The sequence below is a fragment of the Hyla sarda genome, chromosome 1, assembly GCF_029499605.1.
Source record: "Hyla sarda isolate aHylSar1 chromosome 1, aHylSar1.hap1, whole genome shotgun sequence".
NCBI lineage: Eukaryota > Metazoa > Chordata > Amphibia > Anura > Hylidae > Hyla > Hyla sarda.
In genome coordinates this window covers 614,340,415-614,359,178 of record NC_079189.1, presented here as the reverse complement: position 1 = coordinate 614,359,178, position 18,764 = coordinate 614,340,415, and the positions used below count along the sequence as shown (strand labels likewise).

The window sequence follows — 18,764 nt, the reverse complement described above, 5'->3', positions numbered from 1 at the left end:
AGGAAAGCGGTCTTTTCCAGGAAAAGCTGATTAATGAAGACCGGTTTGCCGCCACGAAATCCCCAGGTGAGGTGGATGATGGGGAGAGTAGTGGCGGTGAAGAAAGTGAGGATGGTGGTGATGAGGAAAAGGATGAGAATGTGGAGGAAGACGCTGTGTCTGTGGCTGCTCCCTGTGACACCCAGGCCACCTATATTGAACCGGCCCAGGTGGCTCTTCCTTCAAGTGAGAGCGAGGAGGATGATGTGGAGAGTGAGGCTGGGGGATTGCTAAGGGCGATAGTCATGCAGGAGTCCCCAGCACACCTCCAGCATTTCACCTTTGGTGAGGATCTCTGTGATGATGTGGCAGTGAAGAGGAAAAAGCAAAAGACACAAGAATCAGTGAAGTACGTGTTTGTTCCTTTCCAGCAGTCTGGGCCAGCTGCAAAGCTGGTTCAGGCTGCTGGGCCCCCCAGACTGCCAGACTCCGTTTCTGTGGTGGAACGGAGCCAGCATAGGGGATACAGCATGGCGTCAGGAAAGGATGTGGACGCAATAGATGTGAAGCCCACCCATCCTGCCGGTAGGGAGGGGCAGGATGGGCTCATGGTGGGCAGTGGCGAGGCAAGCTATGCTGCCGTGTGCTCGGGGGGCGGTTCCCCGAGTGCCGTCGGCATTGGCGACGCTGCAGGGCACTCCCCTGTGAGGGGGGGGGGGGGGGAGTGTCCGGGCGCCTGTGGCAGAGAGCGGTGGGTCCATGTGCTCGGTGGGCAGTCCCCCGAGTACTGTGTGTTCTGCGGGCGCTGCGGGGCACTCCTCTGTGAGGGGGGGGGAGTGTCCGGGCGCAAGGATCAGCGGCAGAGCCCATGCAGCTGGGCAAACTAAGTCCAGGCACTGTGGGAGGAGCTAGGGTGCGCTTGGAGGGGCAGCCCCAGACTTCGGAATTCACATCACCCATGGAGAAGGAGCCATTAGCGTCGACCCCAGCAGCTAAGCCAGAACAGAAAATCTATTTAAAGCCAGCAACACTACAAGTCCCAGCCAGCCCAGAATTTATTAGGCAGGATGCTATGAGTGCAAGATGTGAGAATGATGGGTGTAGTAGTGTTGTGGATGAGAGGAGTGTATGTGGGAGTGTCAGTGGAATGAATGTTGGTGGTAGTAGTAGTAGAGGTATGAATGGGAAGTCTAGCATGAAAGGAAATAAAGATGATGAGAGTAGTGGTGTGAATGGTGGTATTAATGGTTCTGGGTCTGGTTCTGGGTCTAGGTGTGTGTCTGGTCCGGCTGCCCCCCCGGTAGTGACTGCTCCTAGGAGCTATGCCAATGTCACTGCCGGGGGTTCAGGGGGGTCCCCGTCTCCGTCCGGCTCTGGAGGCCACTTGCAACAGCGCCTCCTGGAGGCTCTACGCAGGGGTGACAGGTCGATCCAGGTAGAGGGAAGGGGTGAGGTTGATCTGTCTTTCTGGATAGAGAGGCACAGTTTGGGGGCTTTCCGAGAGCAGAATGGGGAGGTGGTCTGGTCCCTCCCAACACCCGGGCAGGACAATAACCGTAGGAATGTGGTCCGTCTGATTTGGAGGGGCGAGGATGCGTGCCCACCTCACGCTAAAGTGGTTGAGCTCCTCCTTCAGATGGAATTCAGGGCGAGTGACATCTTTGCCCTGATTCACCCCTACGGTTCGTCTGAGTTTGACGTCAGTTTCGTTCGGCCGGAGGGTCTTGAACTCTTCTGGTCAAACTACGAAGTGGTGAAGAACGAGCCCGGCTGGCGGGATTTCTCCGTAAAGGCGATTTCCCGTCAGAACTCTGTCAAGAAAGTGACAGTTTTGACCCGTAACGAGTCACTTTCTTGTTATGATATCATGACCTGGCTCGGTCGGTATGGGGATGTGACGGACATGCCCAAGAAAAACTTTGATGAGCACGGGATCTGGTCCGGGGCCTGGACGTTTTCCGTCAAACTCAAACGTTCAGGGAGTACGGTTGCCCACATTCCGTCAGCCGCCTTCCTTGGACGTGATAGGATTCAGGTCTTCTATCAGGGGCAACCTAAGGTCTGTCACAGGTGTGGCAGCCCCACCCACTTTAGCGCAGCCTGTACTGTGCAGGTCTGCGCTTTGTGTGGTGGGGTGGGTCATCTGGCCGCATCCTGTCGGTAGATCCGGTGCCACCTGTGTGGTGTCCTCGGGCACCCTTTTAGCCGTTGTCCTAGCGCCTTCGCCCGTGCAGCGGCTGCTCCGGCTGAGGAGAGCTGTGAAGTTGCCTCGGCTGGGGAGGGTACGGGCAGGGATGGGGGCGCAACAGGGCTAGTGAGGAGGAAAAAGGGCCCCGCCAAACTAAGGCGGGAGGAAAATCGTAGAAGGAGTAGGGAGCTGGAGAGTGCCCAGGTGGCGGGGGTAGCTTTAGCCCCTGCTCCTGAAGCTGGCCCTGTAACTGCTGAAGCCCTGGAGGAGAACGTGCTAGATGAGGAGATCGGGAGACTTCACAGAGAGGAAGGCAATATGGCCGACCCTTCCGATTCCTCCCACTATGAAAGTGTGGATGAGGATAGTGGGAAGAGGCCCAAAAAGAAAGACAAGGGCAAAAGGAAAGGGAGAATGAAGAGGTCAGAGCCCTCTGTTCCTTGTACTGCGGGCCAGATCCAAAACGGAAGCCTGACTGCCCCCCTCTGATTGACCTGTCAAACCGATACCTTCCCCCTCCAAGGAGGGGGAGGAGATGGTATCGAGGACAAGGTGAGGGCGGGGTGCCTCGGGAGAAAGAGCCTCTGGGGGGAACTGGGCCCTGTCCTGTCGAGGCACCTTCCTCGGAGGGCAGGGCTAGACCGGGGCCGGAAGGAGACGGGGACCTTATGGACCAATCAGAGTCGAAAAAAAGATGTAAGAGTGGTCCTGCCCTCTCGTCGTCTTTGGGGGATGAGGGGGCTAAAAAGAAGGGTAAAAAGAAATAAAGGGTGAGGCCATCTAATTCAATCACCCTGTATGGCGGCACTCACCCCATTGACGCTGGCATCTATTAACTGTGCCAGCATTAAGTCGGATACGGCTAGATTTGCAGCCTTTGATTTTCTCGGCTGTGTTGAAGCTGACATTTTCTTTTTACAGGAGACCAGGTTGTCAGATCTAGCCTCTCTGGTAAAAGCCAGGAGAGAGTGGAGGCGCGGTCCCTCCCACTGGTCTCTTGCGGCTGAGCCGTATAGTGGGGTGGCGGTCCTTTTTACCGCTCCTGTTGAATGCCGACGGGTTATTGAATTAGAAATGGGGAGGTGCCGGATCTTAGATGTCTTCATGAAGGGACAAGAGCTCCGACTCATTAACATCTATGCCCCGCAAACTAAGCGGGGCCGTAAAGATCTCTTTATGAGGATTAAGCCCTTTCTTTTTACGAGTCGGCAAGTGATCTTTGGAGGGGACTTCAATAATGTCACGAGGTCCCAAGATAGGAGAGGCTCCAATAGTCCGCTGACTTGCGATAGTGTGGCACTGATTAGCATAGCTAGAGAAGCTCGCCTGGAGGATGCCCACATCCGGAGCCCCTCGGTCCACACGGGTTTCACCTATCATCAAGGTAGTCGCAGGTCTAGGATAGATAGGTTTTATTTAAAGGAGGAATCCGTCTCTTCCGCAGTGTCCGTGAATGAGGTGGAGTTCTCCGACCACTGTATGATTTCGTTTTACCTGAATGTTGCAGAGACCCCCCGGATGGGAAAAGGTTATTGGAAGCTGAATTCGTCCCTCCTGGAGGAAGTGGAGATAAGACAGTCCTTTGAGGATTTTCTTCAGAGTCAGGTACCTTTACTGGACCTATGTAGTAGTAAGTCAGAGTGGTGGGAGATATTCACGAAGCGGGTTGCGGGGTTCTTCCGCCAGCTCTCGAGCCTCAGGTCTCTGAACAGGTATCGCTTGTATCAGGGTCTGAGGAGGAAACTCGAGCTTCTCGTCTCGACTGGAGGTAGCCGAGAGGATATCTCCAGAGTGAAATCCTTGCTGATGGGGTGTCAGTACGATAGGCACGCATCTTTAGTTTTTGAGAGGGATTTCGGGAAGTACTGCTCGCCCGACCCTTACAGAAACTGTAAGATGTCAGTGAGTAGTAAAGTCATTTCAGGACTGATTGATAGTACGGGATCTCTGAATCGGTCCAGATCAGGGATCTTGGAGGTCGTCAGATCCTTCTACTCGCACCTCTTGGGAAGGAAGGATCTAGATCGAGACAGGATGTCGGCTTTCCTGGCTGAAACCATTCCTGAGCCAGGGGTAGACCCCTCTCTTGATGTTTTGGCAGAAGAAATCAGGGAAGAGGAAGTGAGACTGGCGATCGAGGTGCTCGCCCCTAAGAAGTCGCCAGGTCCGGATGGCTTAACATCCGAGTGGTACAGGACCTTTAAGGAGTCTTTAGCTCCCCTCTTGACTGAGGTATTCAATGAGTGTCTCTCCTCGGGCACTCTACCAAAGTCAATGAGGAGGTCAGCCCTGATTCTTCTCTCAAAGGGTGAAGATCCCAGCCGAATTGAGAATTGGAGGCTCATAGCTCTTCTCAATACGGACAGAAAGCTTCTGGCCAAGATACTGTTTAGTCGGCTGGTGAAGTTTGCACCCCGGCTCCTTTCAGGGAATCAGCACTGCTCTGTTCCAGGCCGAAGCACCTTAAGTGCGGTCCTTAGTGTCAGGGAGGCAGTGGAGCGGAGTAGTGCGGGTTTCTGGAAGGGGTACATGCTGTCCCTGGATCAGGCCAAGGCGTTTGATCGGGTGAACCACGAGTACCTTTGGTCCGTCCTCCTGAGATATGGCTTACCGTGTACTTTTGTTAATTGGCTTAAGATCTTGTATGCAGGGGCAGAGAGTTTCCCGCTGGTGAACGGTTGGTCTGGCCGCTCTTTTGAGGTGGGGTCCGGAGTCCGTCAGGGTTGTCCTTTGAGACCGCTTTTATACGTGTTCGCAATCGATGCCTTCGTCCGGAGGGTAGATTGTGGGCGGTTGGCGGGAGTCGGGATGAGTCTGGCGGAGCTGGATGTCACCCAGAGAGTGGTGGCATACGCTGACGATGTCACTATTTTCGTCTCCTCGAGAGAGGAGGTCGATGTGGTGATGTCGGAGGTGGACCGCTACTTGGAGGCATCCGGGTCTAAGATCAACCGGGATAAGTGTGAGAGTCTCTGGCTGGGAGGGGGGGATCCCACGTTTCCCGGACACCCTTCCAGGGCCCCAAGAATCAGCAAAAGTCTTAGGCATCACATTCGGCCAGGATGATTATCCCACCAAAATCTGGGATGGTAAGCTCCAGGATGCCACTCAGAAGGTGGACCAGTGGAAGAGTTGGTCTATGACCCTCAGGGAAAGGGTACACCTGATCAAATCGTACCTGCTCCCCTTGTTTATCTATCTGGGCAGCGTATGTATCTTGCCAGAGGCTTACTACACTAGGATCTACAGCCTGTTTTTCCATCTGTTATGGGGGAACAGGATGAACCTAGTCAAGAGGGAGGTTACGTACCACACGAGGAGACTAGGGGGTTTATCTATGGTAAACCCTGTGGTGTTCTTAACGAACACCTTTTTGAAAGCTAACATCGCAAACCTCTGGAAAGAGAGGGCTCCTCCGTGGGTAATCTCCTGCAGGGAATGGTTTCGGCCTTTCTTCCAGGAATGGGAGAGAGGAGGGCAAGTGAAGGACCTCCGTACGCCCCATGGATATCTTCCGGCTTACGCTACCCCGACTCTGAAGGTGATACGTCGGTGGGGTCTGGGAGTGTGGGAGATCAGGACCCAGTCAAGGCAGTTCCTTGACAAACGGGTTCTGGTGACCCATTTCCAGAAGCCTCTGGCGCTCAGGGACTGCCCAGGTCGGGATCTGAGGGTGGGGTTGTACCTTTTAAACATGAAGTCCCCCAGAAGTTTTGGGACTTGGCCTGGCGCTGCATTCAGGGGAAGCTATATGTAAGGGACAACCTGAAGTGCAGGAACTCTGATGACCGGGGATGTCCCCGAGAAGAGTGCGGGGACACGCTGGAAAGCATGGACCACTTCCTGCTTCATTGTCCCTTTAATATAGGGGTTTACAACAGGGTGGGCGCTTCCATCGGCTGGAGTCAACTTGCCGGCCTAACCTATCCGGAGTGGGCTTATGGGGCATTCAGGAACCTGGGTGGCCGAGATCGGGGCACTTTATTCTTAGTTAGTTTAGTGGCTAGGTACTACACGTGGAATGCACAGTGTTTAGTGTCGACCCAACAGAAAATCCTCTCTGAGGTGGAGGTCTGTAGGAACATCACCGGTGACCTCGGGAAGATCAGGTCTTTGGAGTATGGCAGTCTTGGGCTTCTCTCCTGTGGAGAGGTTTTTCTTTTTGATGTGCCCTAGGTACTAGACCTTTTTAGGTAGAGTACCTTTATTTTGGTTAGGGGCAGTGTTATAGGGATAGTGATAGGGTGAGAGCAGGGTCAGTTTTAATGGAGGGATAGAATTAGGGAAAATTGTAGGGGGGAGTTAGGGAAGGAGTTTAAAATTTTCATGTATCAAGTCTGCCATCCTTCTTCCTGGTGGAGGGCTAATGCATGTGCACGCTAGCTTTTTGTTTTGTTTTAAGCTGATATGGTATGAAGGGCTTACAGGCAACCAAACTTGGGCCTAAGGTAGCTTTGGTTCAGTGTGTATATGTTAGTATGTATAAGTTTGTGTGTAAGTTGGTTGGGAGGAGTGCTAGGTGGGGAGGGTGTATTTGTGGGTGGTGGTGTTTTGCTTTTCTTTTGGGGACCTGACATGGGTCAGTTAGGGACAGGACTTTGTGTACGAACGGTATGGACTCTGACCCATGTGCAGGAGGGGTGGTGTGGGAGAGGGTACAGTTTTAGTGTAGGGATTTTGGTAGGGTTTTCTATTGTTTTTGTAGGTTTTCTGTAGTGTATATATATTTATTTTTAGTTAAATACTATATTATTATGTTCATGTGATTTTGTATGTATATTGTTTATATATATATATATATATATATATATATATATATATATAAATATATTTTTTTTATTAATTTTTCTTGTTGTGTTTCCCGAATATGGATCGTTTTGAGTTGTAGCCAGGTAGTGCTAAATTTTTTTTTCATATTTTGATAAGCCAAGTGCTATTTTTATGTTCATTTTTGGTATGTGTGTGAGTGTGTTGTTTGGTTCGGTTAGGTGGGTTGGCATATTTTAGGTTTTTGTAAAGCTGGGATGGCTGGTTAGGCAGGGTTTTGTTTTTGTTCTTTGGTACCAGTATATTTCTTATTTATGTTATAGCTGGTTAAGCTTGTTTTGTGTTTTTGTATAAGTTTTGTACTTTTATAATAAAAAAGAGTGTCAGCAGAGAGTACTGTGGTCAGAATGGAAAGAGAGACACAACTTCTTGCATACAGCAGCTGATAAATACTGGAAGGGTTAAGATTTTAAATTAAAATAATTTACAGATCTGTATAACTTTCTGCCATCAGTTGATTTAAAAATTTTTACCTCCGGAGTACCCCTTTATGCCACAGAACATAAATGGTTTTCTCATCCTGCCTACATTTCCCATGATTCTTCTGACTTTGCAGAGAGAGAGGTGGAGTCTGATCACTGCAGTTCACCTAATGAGACCAAAGTGATCACCTGACTAGACTCTACCGACAAGAAGACTTGTTCTTATTTTCAAGCTTCATATCCTGTACATTCACTTTGCTGACATGGCTTTAGCTGAACTGTCCTTCCCATAGGGTCTATGACTGATCGTCCGGCATCTAGGTCTCTTCCTCCCAGTCTCTACTGAGCAGCAATGTTTCCATCCAGGGGTGTAATGATCATGGCTGCAGGGGGTGTGACTGGGCCAGACATAGAAGGGGGGCTCCTCTGGGGGTCCGGGGTATATGTCTCAGCTCCTTGGGGGAGCACCGCTTCAACTGTCTCTGGTTCTGTCTCTCTGCCCCATGATTTCCGCACCACTTGTATACAGCAGGAAGTGTTCTGGAGCAGCTAGTAATGTCTGCCAGGTACAGGCCACATGATCAGATCATCGAGCAGCCAACACCAGGTGACATCTGCCGGAGGACACAGCCGCTCTGGGGGAATGATGGGGAGAGGTTTGTATTCTACCACCGGCCAAACTGGGCATATACACAATGTGGGGTGAACAAAAGACGCCTAATATTTTGCATGACACAGTAATAGTGTAGAAACTATAGTAAGAGCGCACAGAAGGGCCTGTGGTCTAAAGTTTGCTTTGGAGCCCAAAGAACTCAAGCTACACCAATACTTCCCGAGAAATTACAGCAGCCAGTTACCAAGTAGAATCTGTGACTCTTCTCTATATTTAGTGGTTACTACTCACCTGGGCGGATACCTGTAGGAATGTCCTCCTTATACTGCTTGTCACTGCTCACATCTGTCTCTTCTTCCTTTATGTCTGTAGCATTAATAGAGATCAGATCTTTCCCTGTAACAATGTCCTTCTTATACTGCTCATCACCGCTCACATCTGTCTCTTCTTCTTCCTTTATGTCTGTAGCATTAATATAGATCAGATCTTTCCCTGTAGGAATGTCCTTCTTATACTGCTTGTCACTGCTCACATCTGTCCCGTCTTCTTCCTTTATGTCTGTAGCATTAATATAGATCAGATCTTTCTCTGTAGGAATGTCCTCCTTATACTGCTCATCACTGCTCACATCTGTCTCTGGAGCATTAATATTATTCAGATCTTCTCCCTTAATCATAAGATTTGGAAGAAATATTGTAAAAGTCATCAGACAGTAGGAGAAGTCACGTGGGATGTTATCGATGAGCAGGAGATGAGGAGTCATGGAGGGTGAGGGGACTGACCACAAGAGCTTCACAGCCCTTCTACAGATCATAGGGAATATCTCCATCTACCTGATCATCCCGTGGAAGTAGAGGACGGGGACACCTCTCTGGTGCTGTTCTCTTACTGGATCTGACTGTAGGCAACACATACAGAGACTGAATTCATTCTTTACATACAAATAATGAGAGGACGTGTGTATATAGTCATGTCTATTACCTGGTGATGTGAGGGGCTGCTGATCCTCCATCATGACCTGATCCTTGTACTGATCCTTGTGTCCTTCTACATACTCCCACTCCTCCATGGAGAAATAGACCGCCACGTCCTGACACCTTATAGGAACCTGACACATAATGATACAGTCATCACCCCGACCCCTCCAGTGGTGTTACTGTATAATGTCCCAGCATTCCCAGCAGTGTCACCTCTCCAGTCATCACCAGACCCCTCCATTACTGTATAATGTCCCAGCATTCCCAGCAGTGTCCCATCTCCAGTCATCACCAGACCCCTCCATTACTGTATAATGTCCCAGCAGTGTCACCTCTCCAGTCATCACCAGACCCCTTCATTACTGTATAATGTCCCAGCAGTGTCACCTCTCCAGTCATCACCAGACCCCTCCATTACTGTATAATGTCCCAGCAGTGTCACCTCTCCAGTCATCACCAGACCCCTCCATTACTGTATAATATCCCAGCATTCCCAGCAGTGTCACCTCTCCAGTCATCACCAGACCCCTCCATTACTGTATAATGTCCCAGCAGTGTCACCTCTCCAGTCATCACCAGACCCCTCCATTACTGTATAATGTCCCAGCAGGGTCACCTCTCCAGTCATCACCAGACCCCTCCATTACTGTATAATGTCCCAGCATTCCCAGCAGTGTCACCACTCCAGTCATCACCAGACCCCTCCATTACTGTATAATGTCCCAGCATTCCCAGCAGTGTCACCTCTGCAGTCATCACCAGACCCCTCCATTACTGTATAATGTCCCAGCAGTGTCACCTCTCCAGTCATCACCAGACCCCTCCATTACTGTATAATGTCCCAGCAGTGTCACCTCTCCAGTCATCACCAGACCCCTCCATTACTGTATAATGTGCCAGCAGTGTCACCTCTCCGGTCATCACTAGACCCCTCCATTACTGTATAATGTGCCAGCAGTGTCACCTCTCCGGTCATCACCCGACCCCTCCATTACTGTATAATGTCCCAGCAGTGTCACCTCTCCAGTCATCACCAGACCCCTCCATTACTGTATAATGTCCCAGCAATGTCACCTCTTCAGTCATCATCAGACCCCTCCATTACTGTATAATGTCCCAGCATTCTCAGCAGTGTCACCTCTCCAGTCATCACCAGACCCCTCCATTACTGTATAATGTCCCAGCAGTGTCACCTCTCCAGTCATCACCAGACCCCTCCATTACTGTATAATGTCCCAGCAGTGTCACCTCTCCAGTCATCACCAGACCCCTCCATTACTGTATAATGTCCCAGCAGTGTCACCTCTCCAGTCATCACCAGACCCCTCCATTACTGTATAATGTCCCAGCAGTGTCACCTCTCCAGTCATCACCAGACCCCTCCATTACTGTATAATGTCCCAGCAGGGTCACCTCTCCAGTCATCACCAGACCCCTCCATTACTGTATAATGTCCCAGCAGTGTCACCTCTCCAGTCATCACCAGACCCCTCCATTACTGTATAATGTCCCAGCAGTGTCACCTCTCCAGTCATCACCAGACCCTTCCATTACTGTATAATGTCCCAGCAGTGTCACCTCTCCAGTCATCACCAGACCCCTCCATTACTGTATAATGTCCCAGCAGTGTCACCTCTCAAGTCATCATCAGACCCCTCCATTACTGTATAATGTCCCAGCAGTGTCCCCTCTCCAGTCATCACCAGACCCCTCCATTACTGTATAATGTCCCAGCAGTGTCACCTCTCCAGTCATCACCAGACCCCTCCATTACTGTATAATGTGCCAGCAGTGTCACCTCTCCGGTCATCACTAGACCCCTCCATTACTGTATAATGTGCCAGCAGTGTCACCTCTCCGGTCATCACCCGACCCCTCCATTACTGTATAATGTCCCAGCAGTGTCACCTCTCCAGTCATCACCAGACCCCTCCATTACTGTATAATGTCCCAGCAATGTCACCTCTTCAGTCATCATCAGACCCCTCCATTACTGTATAATGTCCCAGCATTCTCAGCAGTGTCACCTCTCCAGTCATCACCAGACCCCTCCATTACTGTATAATGTCCCAGCAGTGTCACCTCTCCAGTCATCACCAGACCCCTCCATTACTGTATAATGTCCCAGCAGTGTCACCTCTCCAGTCATCACCAGACCCCTCCATTACTGTATAATGTCCCAGCAGTGTCACCTCTCCAGTCATCACCAGACCCCTCCATTACTGTATAATGTCCCAGCAGTGTCACCTCTCCAGTCATCACCAGACCCCTCCATTACTGTATAATGTCCCAGCAGTGTCACCTCTCCAGTCATCACCAGACCCCTCCATTACTGTATAATGTCCAAGCAGTGTCACCTCTCCAGTCATCACCAGACCCCTCCATTACTGTATAATGTCCCAGCAGTGTCACCTCTCAAGTCATCATCAGACCCCTCCATTACTGTATAATGTCCCAGCAGTGTCCCCTCTCCAGTCATCACCAGACCCCTCCATTACTGTATAATGTCCCAGCAGTGTCACCTCTCAAGTCATCATCAGACCCCTCCATTACTGTATAATGTCCCAGCAGTGTCACCTCTCCAGTCATCACCAGACCCCTCCATTATTGTATAATGTCCCAGCAGTGTCACCTCTCCAGTCATCACCAGACCCCTCCATTACTGTATAATGTCCCAGCAGTGTCACCTCTCCAGTCATCCCCAGGCCCCTCCATTACTGTATAATGTCCCAGCATTCCCAGCAGTGTCACCTCTCCAGTCATCACCAGACCCCTCCATTACTGTATAATGTCCCAGCAGTGTCACCTCTCCAGTCATCACCAGACCCCTCTATTACTGTATAATGTCCCAGCAGTGTCACCTCTCCAGTCATCACCAGACCCCTCCATTACTGTATAATGTCCCAGCATTCCCAGCAGTGTCACCTCTCCAGTCATCACCAGACCCCTCCATTACTGTATAATGTCCCAGCAGTGTCACCTCTCCAGTCATCACCAGACCCCTCCATTACTGTATAATGTCCCAGCAGGGTCACCTCTCCAGTCATCACCAGACCCCTCCATTACTGTATAATGTCCCAGCAGGGTCACCTCTCCAGTCATCACCAGACCCCTCCATTACTGTATAATGTCCCAGCATTCCCAGCAGTGTCACCTCTCCAGTCATCACCAGACCCCTCCATTACTGTATAATGTCCCAGCAGTGTCACCTCTCCAGTCATCACCAGACCCCTCCATTACTGTATAATGTCCCAGCAGGGTCACCTCTCCAGTCATCACCAGACCCCTCCATTACTGTATAATGTCCCAGCAGGGTCACCTCTCCAGTCATCACCAGACCCCTCCATTACTGTATAATGTCCCAGCAGTGTCACCTCTCCAGTCATCACCAGACCCCTCCATTACTGTATAATGTCCCAGCAGTGTCACCTCTCCAGTCATCACCAGACCCCTCCATTACTGTATAATGTCCCAGCAGTGTCACCTCTCCAGTCATCAACAGACCCCTCCATTACTGCATTATGTCCCAGCATTCCCAGCAGGGTCACCTCTCCAGTCATCACCAGACCCCTCCATTACTGTATAATGTCCCAGCAGTGTCACCTCTCCAGTCATCACCAGACCCCTCCATTACTGTATTATGTCCCAGCATTCCCAGCAGTGTCACCTCTCCAGTCATCACCAGACCCCTCCATTACTGTATAATGTCCCAGCAGTGTCACCTCTCCAGTCATCACCAGACCCCTCCATTACTGTATAATGTCCCAGCAGTGTCACCTCTCCAGTCATCACCAGACCCCCCCATTACTGTATAATGTCCCAGCAGGGTCACCTCTCCAGTCATCACCAGACCCCTCCATTACTGTATAATGTCCCAGCAGGGTCACCTCTCCAGTCATCACCAGACCCCTCCATTACTGTATAATGTCCCAGCATTCCCAGCAGTGTCACCTCTCCAGTCATCACCAGACCCCTCCATTACTGTATAATGTCCCAGCAGTGTCACCTCTCCAGTCATCACCAGACCCCTCCATTACTGTATAATGTCCCAGCAGTGTCACCTCTCCAGTCATCACCAGACACCTCCATTACTGTATAATGTCCCAGCAGTGTCACCTCTCCAGTCATCACCAGACCCCTCCATTACTGTATAATGTCCCAGCAGTGTCACCTCTCCAGTCATCACCAGACCCCTCCATTACTGTATAATGTCCCAGCATTCCCAGCAGTGTCACCTCTCCAGTCATCACCAGACCCCTCCATTACTATATAATGTCCCAGCAGTGTCACCTCTCCAGTCATCACCAGACCCCTCCATTACTGTATAATGTCCCAGCGGGGTCACCTCTCCAGTCATCACCAGACCCCTCCATTACTGTATAATGTCCCAGCAGGGTCACCTCTCCAGTCATCACCAGACCCCTCCATTACTGTATAATGTCCCAGCAGTGTCACCTCTCCAGTCACCACCAGACCCCTCCATTACTGTATAATGTCCCAGCAGTGTCACCTCTCCAGTCATCACCAGACCCCTCCATTACTGTATAATGTCCCAGCAGTGTCACCTCTCCAGTCATCACCAGACCCCTCCATTACTGTATAATGTCCCAGCATTCCCAGCAGGGTCACCTCTCCAGTCATCACCAGACCCCTCCATTACTGTATAATGTCCCAGCAGTGTCACCTCTCCAGTCATCACCAGACCCCTCCATTACTGTATAATGTCCCAGCAGTGTCACCTCTCCAGTCATCACCAGACCCCTCCATTACTGTATAATGTCCCAGCATTCCCAGCAGTGTCACCACTCCAGTCATCACCAGACCCCTCCATTACTGTATAATGTCCCAGCAGTGTCACCTCTCCAGTCATCACCAGACCCCTCCATTACTGTATAATGTCCCAGCAGTGTCACCTCTCCAGTCATCACCAGACCCCTCCATTACTGTATAATGTCCCAGCATTCCCAGCAGTGTCACCACTCCAGTCATCACCAGACCCCTCCATTACTGTATAATGTCCCAGCAGTGTCACCTCTCCAGTCATCACCAGACCCCTCCATTACTGTATAATGTCCCAGCAGGGTCACCTCTCCAGTCAGCAGCTCCATCATCTTGTTGATGAGTTCTAGGATCTTCTGTTCATCCATTTCCTCATGTATCAGGGAGTGAGGTGGGGGCCCCGGGATTGGGCTCAGGGTTCTTCCCCATCCTTCACACACAGGGGCCCGACAGCACCCACTAGAGGACTTCACTACTGTGTAATCCTGTGTATGGAGAGACACATTAATATCACTACATACATTCCCAGAATCCCTCACCTCTCCAGTCATATCCATCTGTTATTACATAGATAAGAATGAGGTCATGTGACATCACTCCCAGAATCCCTCACCTCTCCAGTCATATCCATCTGTTATTACATAGATAAGAATGAGGTCATGTGACATCACTCCCAGAATCCCTCACCTCTCCAGTCATATCCATCTGTTATTCCATAGATAAGAATGAGGTCATGTGACATCACTCCCAGAATCCCTCACCTCTCCAGTCATCTCCATCTGTTATTACATAGATAAGAATGAGGTCATGTGACATCACTCCCAGAATCCCTCACCTCTCCAGTAAGCCGGAAGAGTATCTGTAGGGTGAGGTTTATGATCCTGTCGGCCATCTTGTTCCTGTCTCTCTCCATGGTTGATGGGTCATCCAGGAGAATTCTCTTATATAGAAGATATCAGCAGAGGATCCTGGATTGGAGAAACCTGAAGGGAAGAAGAGGAGACGATGATAAACCGCACCAGATTCTATGGAGAAATAAAATCCATTTCCTGGAGATAATCTGGGGAAACATCTGAGGAGACTTTATAGTCACAATGATTCCGGATGATTCCGCCCACATCTTGTATCTTATAAATCTGTGATGATCTGCGGAGGATTTGTCGCAGCTGATACAGGAGGAAATAGAGACATTTAACCCCTTCCTGTCAGGGGGATTTCTGTTTGTTCCTTTGTCTCCTAAGATCCATAATGTCCTCATTTCCACATGGACAGAGACGTATGTAGACAAGTTGTCCTGTGTGATGGCGCCCCCTGGATTTTACCAGAAAACACAATAAACCCCAATTCCTCTCCTATGGTGATTGCCGCTTCCTGTGGTTTCTGAGGTAAATCTGCCGATTCTTTATTCTACGTCGGTGATTTTATTGGAATATTTTTATGGGACTTTTTATGAACTCTTTATGATGTGACCAAAAAACTGCAATTCTGGACTTTGGTGTTTTTACATGTCTGCCATTCACCATGAGCAGTGAGTGCCGGCTGTATATAGCTCCCGAGCTCGCTTCAAACTCACATGGGGCGCAGAGTGTAAATATACACTGCCCCCTCAAGGGGTTAATAATATAGATCCCCAATAATCCTGATCTGACATCCAGGCCCGTCCTGTAGTGACTATGCAATTCCCCCCATCACTATTAAGGACATCCCTGAGTCCCGAAAGATGTTTTCAAGGGATGTCCCCGTTAACTCTCTGCAGCCCAGCGTTAAGTTTTAAAACGCAGGGGCCGTCAGGAGATTGTGCACGTCAGGACGCCAGGAGCAGTGGTCGGAGCACTGAAGTGGGGTATCACACAGGCATACAGGCTGTATGTATATGGGGGAACACTGCCAACCTAATGTGGGGGAACACTGCCAGCCTAATGTGGGGGAACACTGCCTGCCTAATGTGGGGGAACACTGCCAACCTAATGTGGGGGAACACTGCCAAACTAATGTGGGGGAACACTGCCTGCCTAATGTGGGGGAACACTGCCTGCCTAATGTGGGGGAACACTGCCAACCTAATGTGGGGGAACACTGCCAAACTAATGTGGGGGAACACTGCCTGCCTAATGTGGGGGAACACTGCCTGCCTAATGTGGGGGAACACTGCCTGCCTAATGTGGGGGAACACTGCCAGCCTAATGTGGGGGAACACTGCCAACCTAATGTGGGGGAACACTGCCAACCTAATGTGGGGGAACACTGCCAAACTAATGTGGGGGAACACTGCCTGCCTAATGTGGGGGAACACTGCCTGCCTAATGTGGGGGAACACTGCCTGCCTAATGTGGGGGAACACTGCCTGCCTAATGTGGGGGAACACTGCCAACCTAATGTGGGGGAACACTGCCAAACTAATGTGGGGGAACACTGCCAAACTAATGTGGGGGAACACTGCCTGCCTAATGTGGGGGAACACTGCCTGCCTAATGTGGGGGAACACTGCCAGCCTAATGTGGGGGAACACTGCCAGCCTAATGTGGGGGAACACTGCCAGCCTAATGTGGGGGAACACTGCCTGCCTAATGTGGGGGAACGCTGCCTGCCTAATGTGGGGGAACACTGCCAGCCTAATGTGGGGGAACACTGCCTGCCTAATGTGGGGGAACACTGCCAACCTAATGTGGGGGAACACTGCCAACCTAATGTGGGGGAACACTGCCTGCCTAATGTGGGGGAACACTGCCAGCCTAATGTGGGGGAACACTGCCAACCTAATGTGGGGGAACACTGCCAACCTAATGTGGGGGAACACTGCCAGCCTAATGTGGGGGAACACTGCCAACCTAATGTGGGGGAACACTGCCAACCTAATGTGGGGGAACACTGCCTGCCTAATGTGGGGGAACACTGCCTGCCTAATGTGGGGGAACACTGCCAGCCTAATGTGGGGGAACACTGCCAACCTAATGTGGGGGAACACTGCCAGCCTAATGTGGGGGAACACTGCCAACCTAATGTGGGGGAACACTGCCTGCCTAATGTGGGGGAACACTGCCTGCCTAATGTGGGGGAACACTGCCTGCCTAATGTGGGCTAACACTGCCAGCCTAATGTGGGGGAACACTGCCAACCTAATGTGGGGGAACACTGCCTGCCTAATGTGGGGGAACACTGCCAGCCTAATGTGGGGGAACACTGCCAACCTAATGTGGGGGAACACTGCCTGCCTAATGTGGGGGAACACTGCCAGCCTAATGTGGGGGAACACTGCCAACCTAATGTGGGGGAACACTGCCAGCCTAATGTGGGGGAACACTGCCAACCTAATGTGGGGGAACACTGCCTGCCTAATGTGGGGGAACACTGCCTGCCTAATGTGGGGGAACACTGCCTGCCTAATGTGGGGGAACACTGCCTGCCTAATGTGGGCTAACACTGCCAGCCTAATGTGGGGGAACACTGCCAACCTAATGTGGGGGAACACTGCCAGCCTAATGTGGGGGAACACTGCCAGCCTAATGTGGGGGAACACTGCCAACCTAATGTGGGGGAACACTGCCTGCCTAATGTGGGGGAACACTGCCTGCCTAATGTGGGGGAACACTGCCTGCCTAATGTGGGCTAACACTGCCAGCCTAATGTGGGGGAACACTGCCAACCTAATGTGGGGGAACACTGCCAGCCTAATGTGGGGGAACACTGCCAGCCTAATGTGGGGGAACACTGCCAACCTAATGTGGGGGAACACTGCCTGCCTAATGTGGGGGAACACTGCCAGCCTAATGTGGGGGAACACTGCCAGCCTAATGTGGGGGAACACTGCCAACCTAATGTGGGGGAACACTGCCAGCCTAATGTGGGGGAACACTGCCAACCTAATGTGGGGGAACACTGCCTGCCTAATGTGGGGGAACACTGCCAGCCTAATGTGGGGGAACACTGCCAGCCTAATGTGGGGGAACACTGCCAACCTAATGTGGGGGAACACTGCCTGCCTAATGTGGGGGAACACTGCCTGCCTAATGTGGGGGAACACTGCCTGCCTAATGTGGGCTAACACTGCCAGCCTAATGTGGGGGAACACTGCCTGCCTAATGTGGGGGAACACTGCCTGCCTAATGTGGGGGAACACTGCCCGCCTAATGTGGGGGAACACTGCCAACCTAATGTGGGGGAACACTGCCAGCCTAATGTGGGGGAACACTGCCTGCCTAATGTGGGGGAACACTGCCTGCCTAATGTGGGGGAACACTGCCTGCCTAATGTGGGGGAACACTGCCAACCTAATGTGGGGGAACACTGCCAGCCTAATGTGGGGGAACACTGCCAACCTAATGTGGGGGAACACTGCCAGCCTAATGTGGGGGAACACTGCCTGCCTAATGTGGGGGAACACTGCCAACCTAATGTGGGGGAACACTGCCAAACTAATGTGGGGGAACACTGCCTGCCTAATGTGGGGGAACACTGCCTGCCTAATGTGGGGGAACACTGCCCGCCTAATGTGGGGGAACACTGCCAACCTAATGTGGGGGAACACTGCCAGCCTAATGTGGGGGAACACTGCCTGCCTAATGTGGGGGAACACTGCCTGCCTAATGTGGGGGAACACTGCCTGCCTAATGTGGGGGAACACTGCCAACCTAATGTGGGGGAACACTGCCAGCCTAATGTGGGGGAACACTGCCAACCTAATGTGGGGGCCTCATATCGACATTCGTTACTATGTCCTGACGCCGGCCCTAGAGCATGACGTGTGTGAACATCAAGGGGGGGGGGGGGGAGCAAATTCCTTCAAAGGGCCCTGCTGACAGCAACCGCACACACCTACCTGTACCTGTAGAGGAGCCGTGTACAGGACCTGCGATGATGTCACCGTCATGTGATCAGTCACATGGAGGAGGAGGAGTCACATGATCAGGGGCTGCTGCTCTAGGCTCATCTGCTCAGTGTATGCAGGACTCTGCTGTGCTGGTTGTGATCGCTGCTGGATG

The 18,764-nt window shown here is 51.3% G+C and overlaps 1 protein-coding gene across 1 annotated transcript in view; it reads right to left on the bottom strand.

Annotated features, from left to right (window-relative positions):
• LOC130308348 (uncharacterized) overlaps positions 1 to 18,764 on the bottom strand; it is a 145,197-nt gene that overhangs the window by 45,037 nt on the left and 81,396 nt on the right. Inside the window, 4 exon segments of the mRNA XM_056552245.1 lie at positions 8,321 to 8,696; positions 8,863 to 8,927; positions 9,011 to 9,137; positions 14,094 to 14,264. Coding sequence (XP_056408220.1) covers positions 8,321 to 8,696; positions 8,863 to 8,927; positions 9,011 to 9,137; positions 14,094 to 14,264 — 739 coding nt within the window.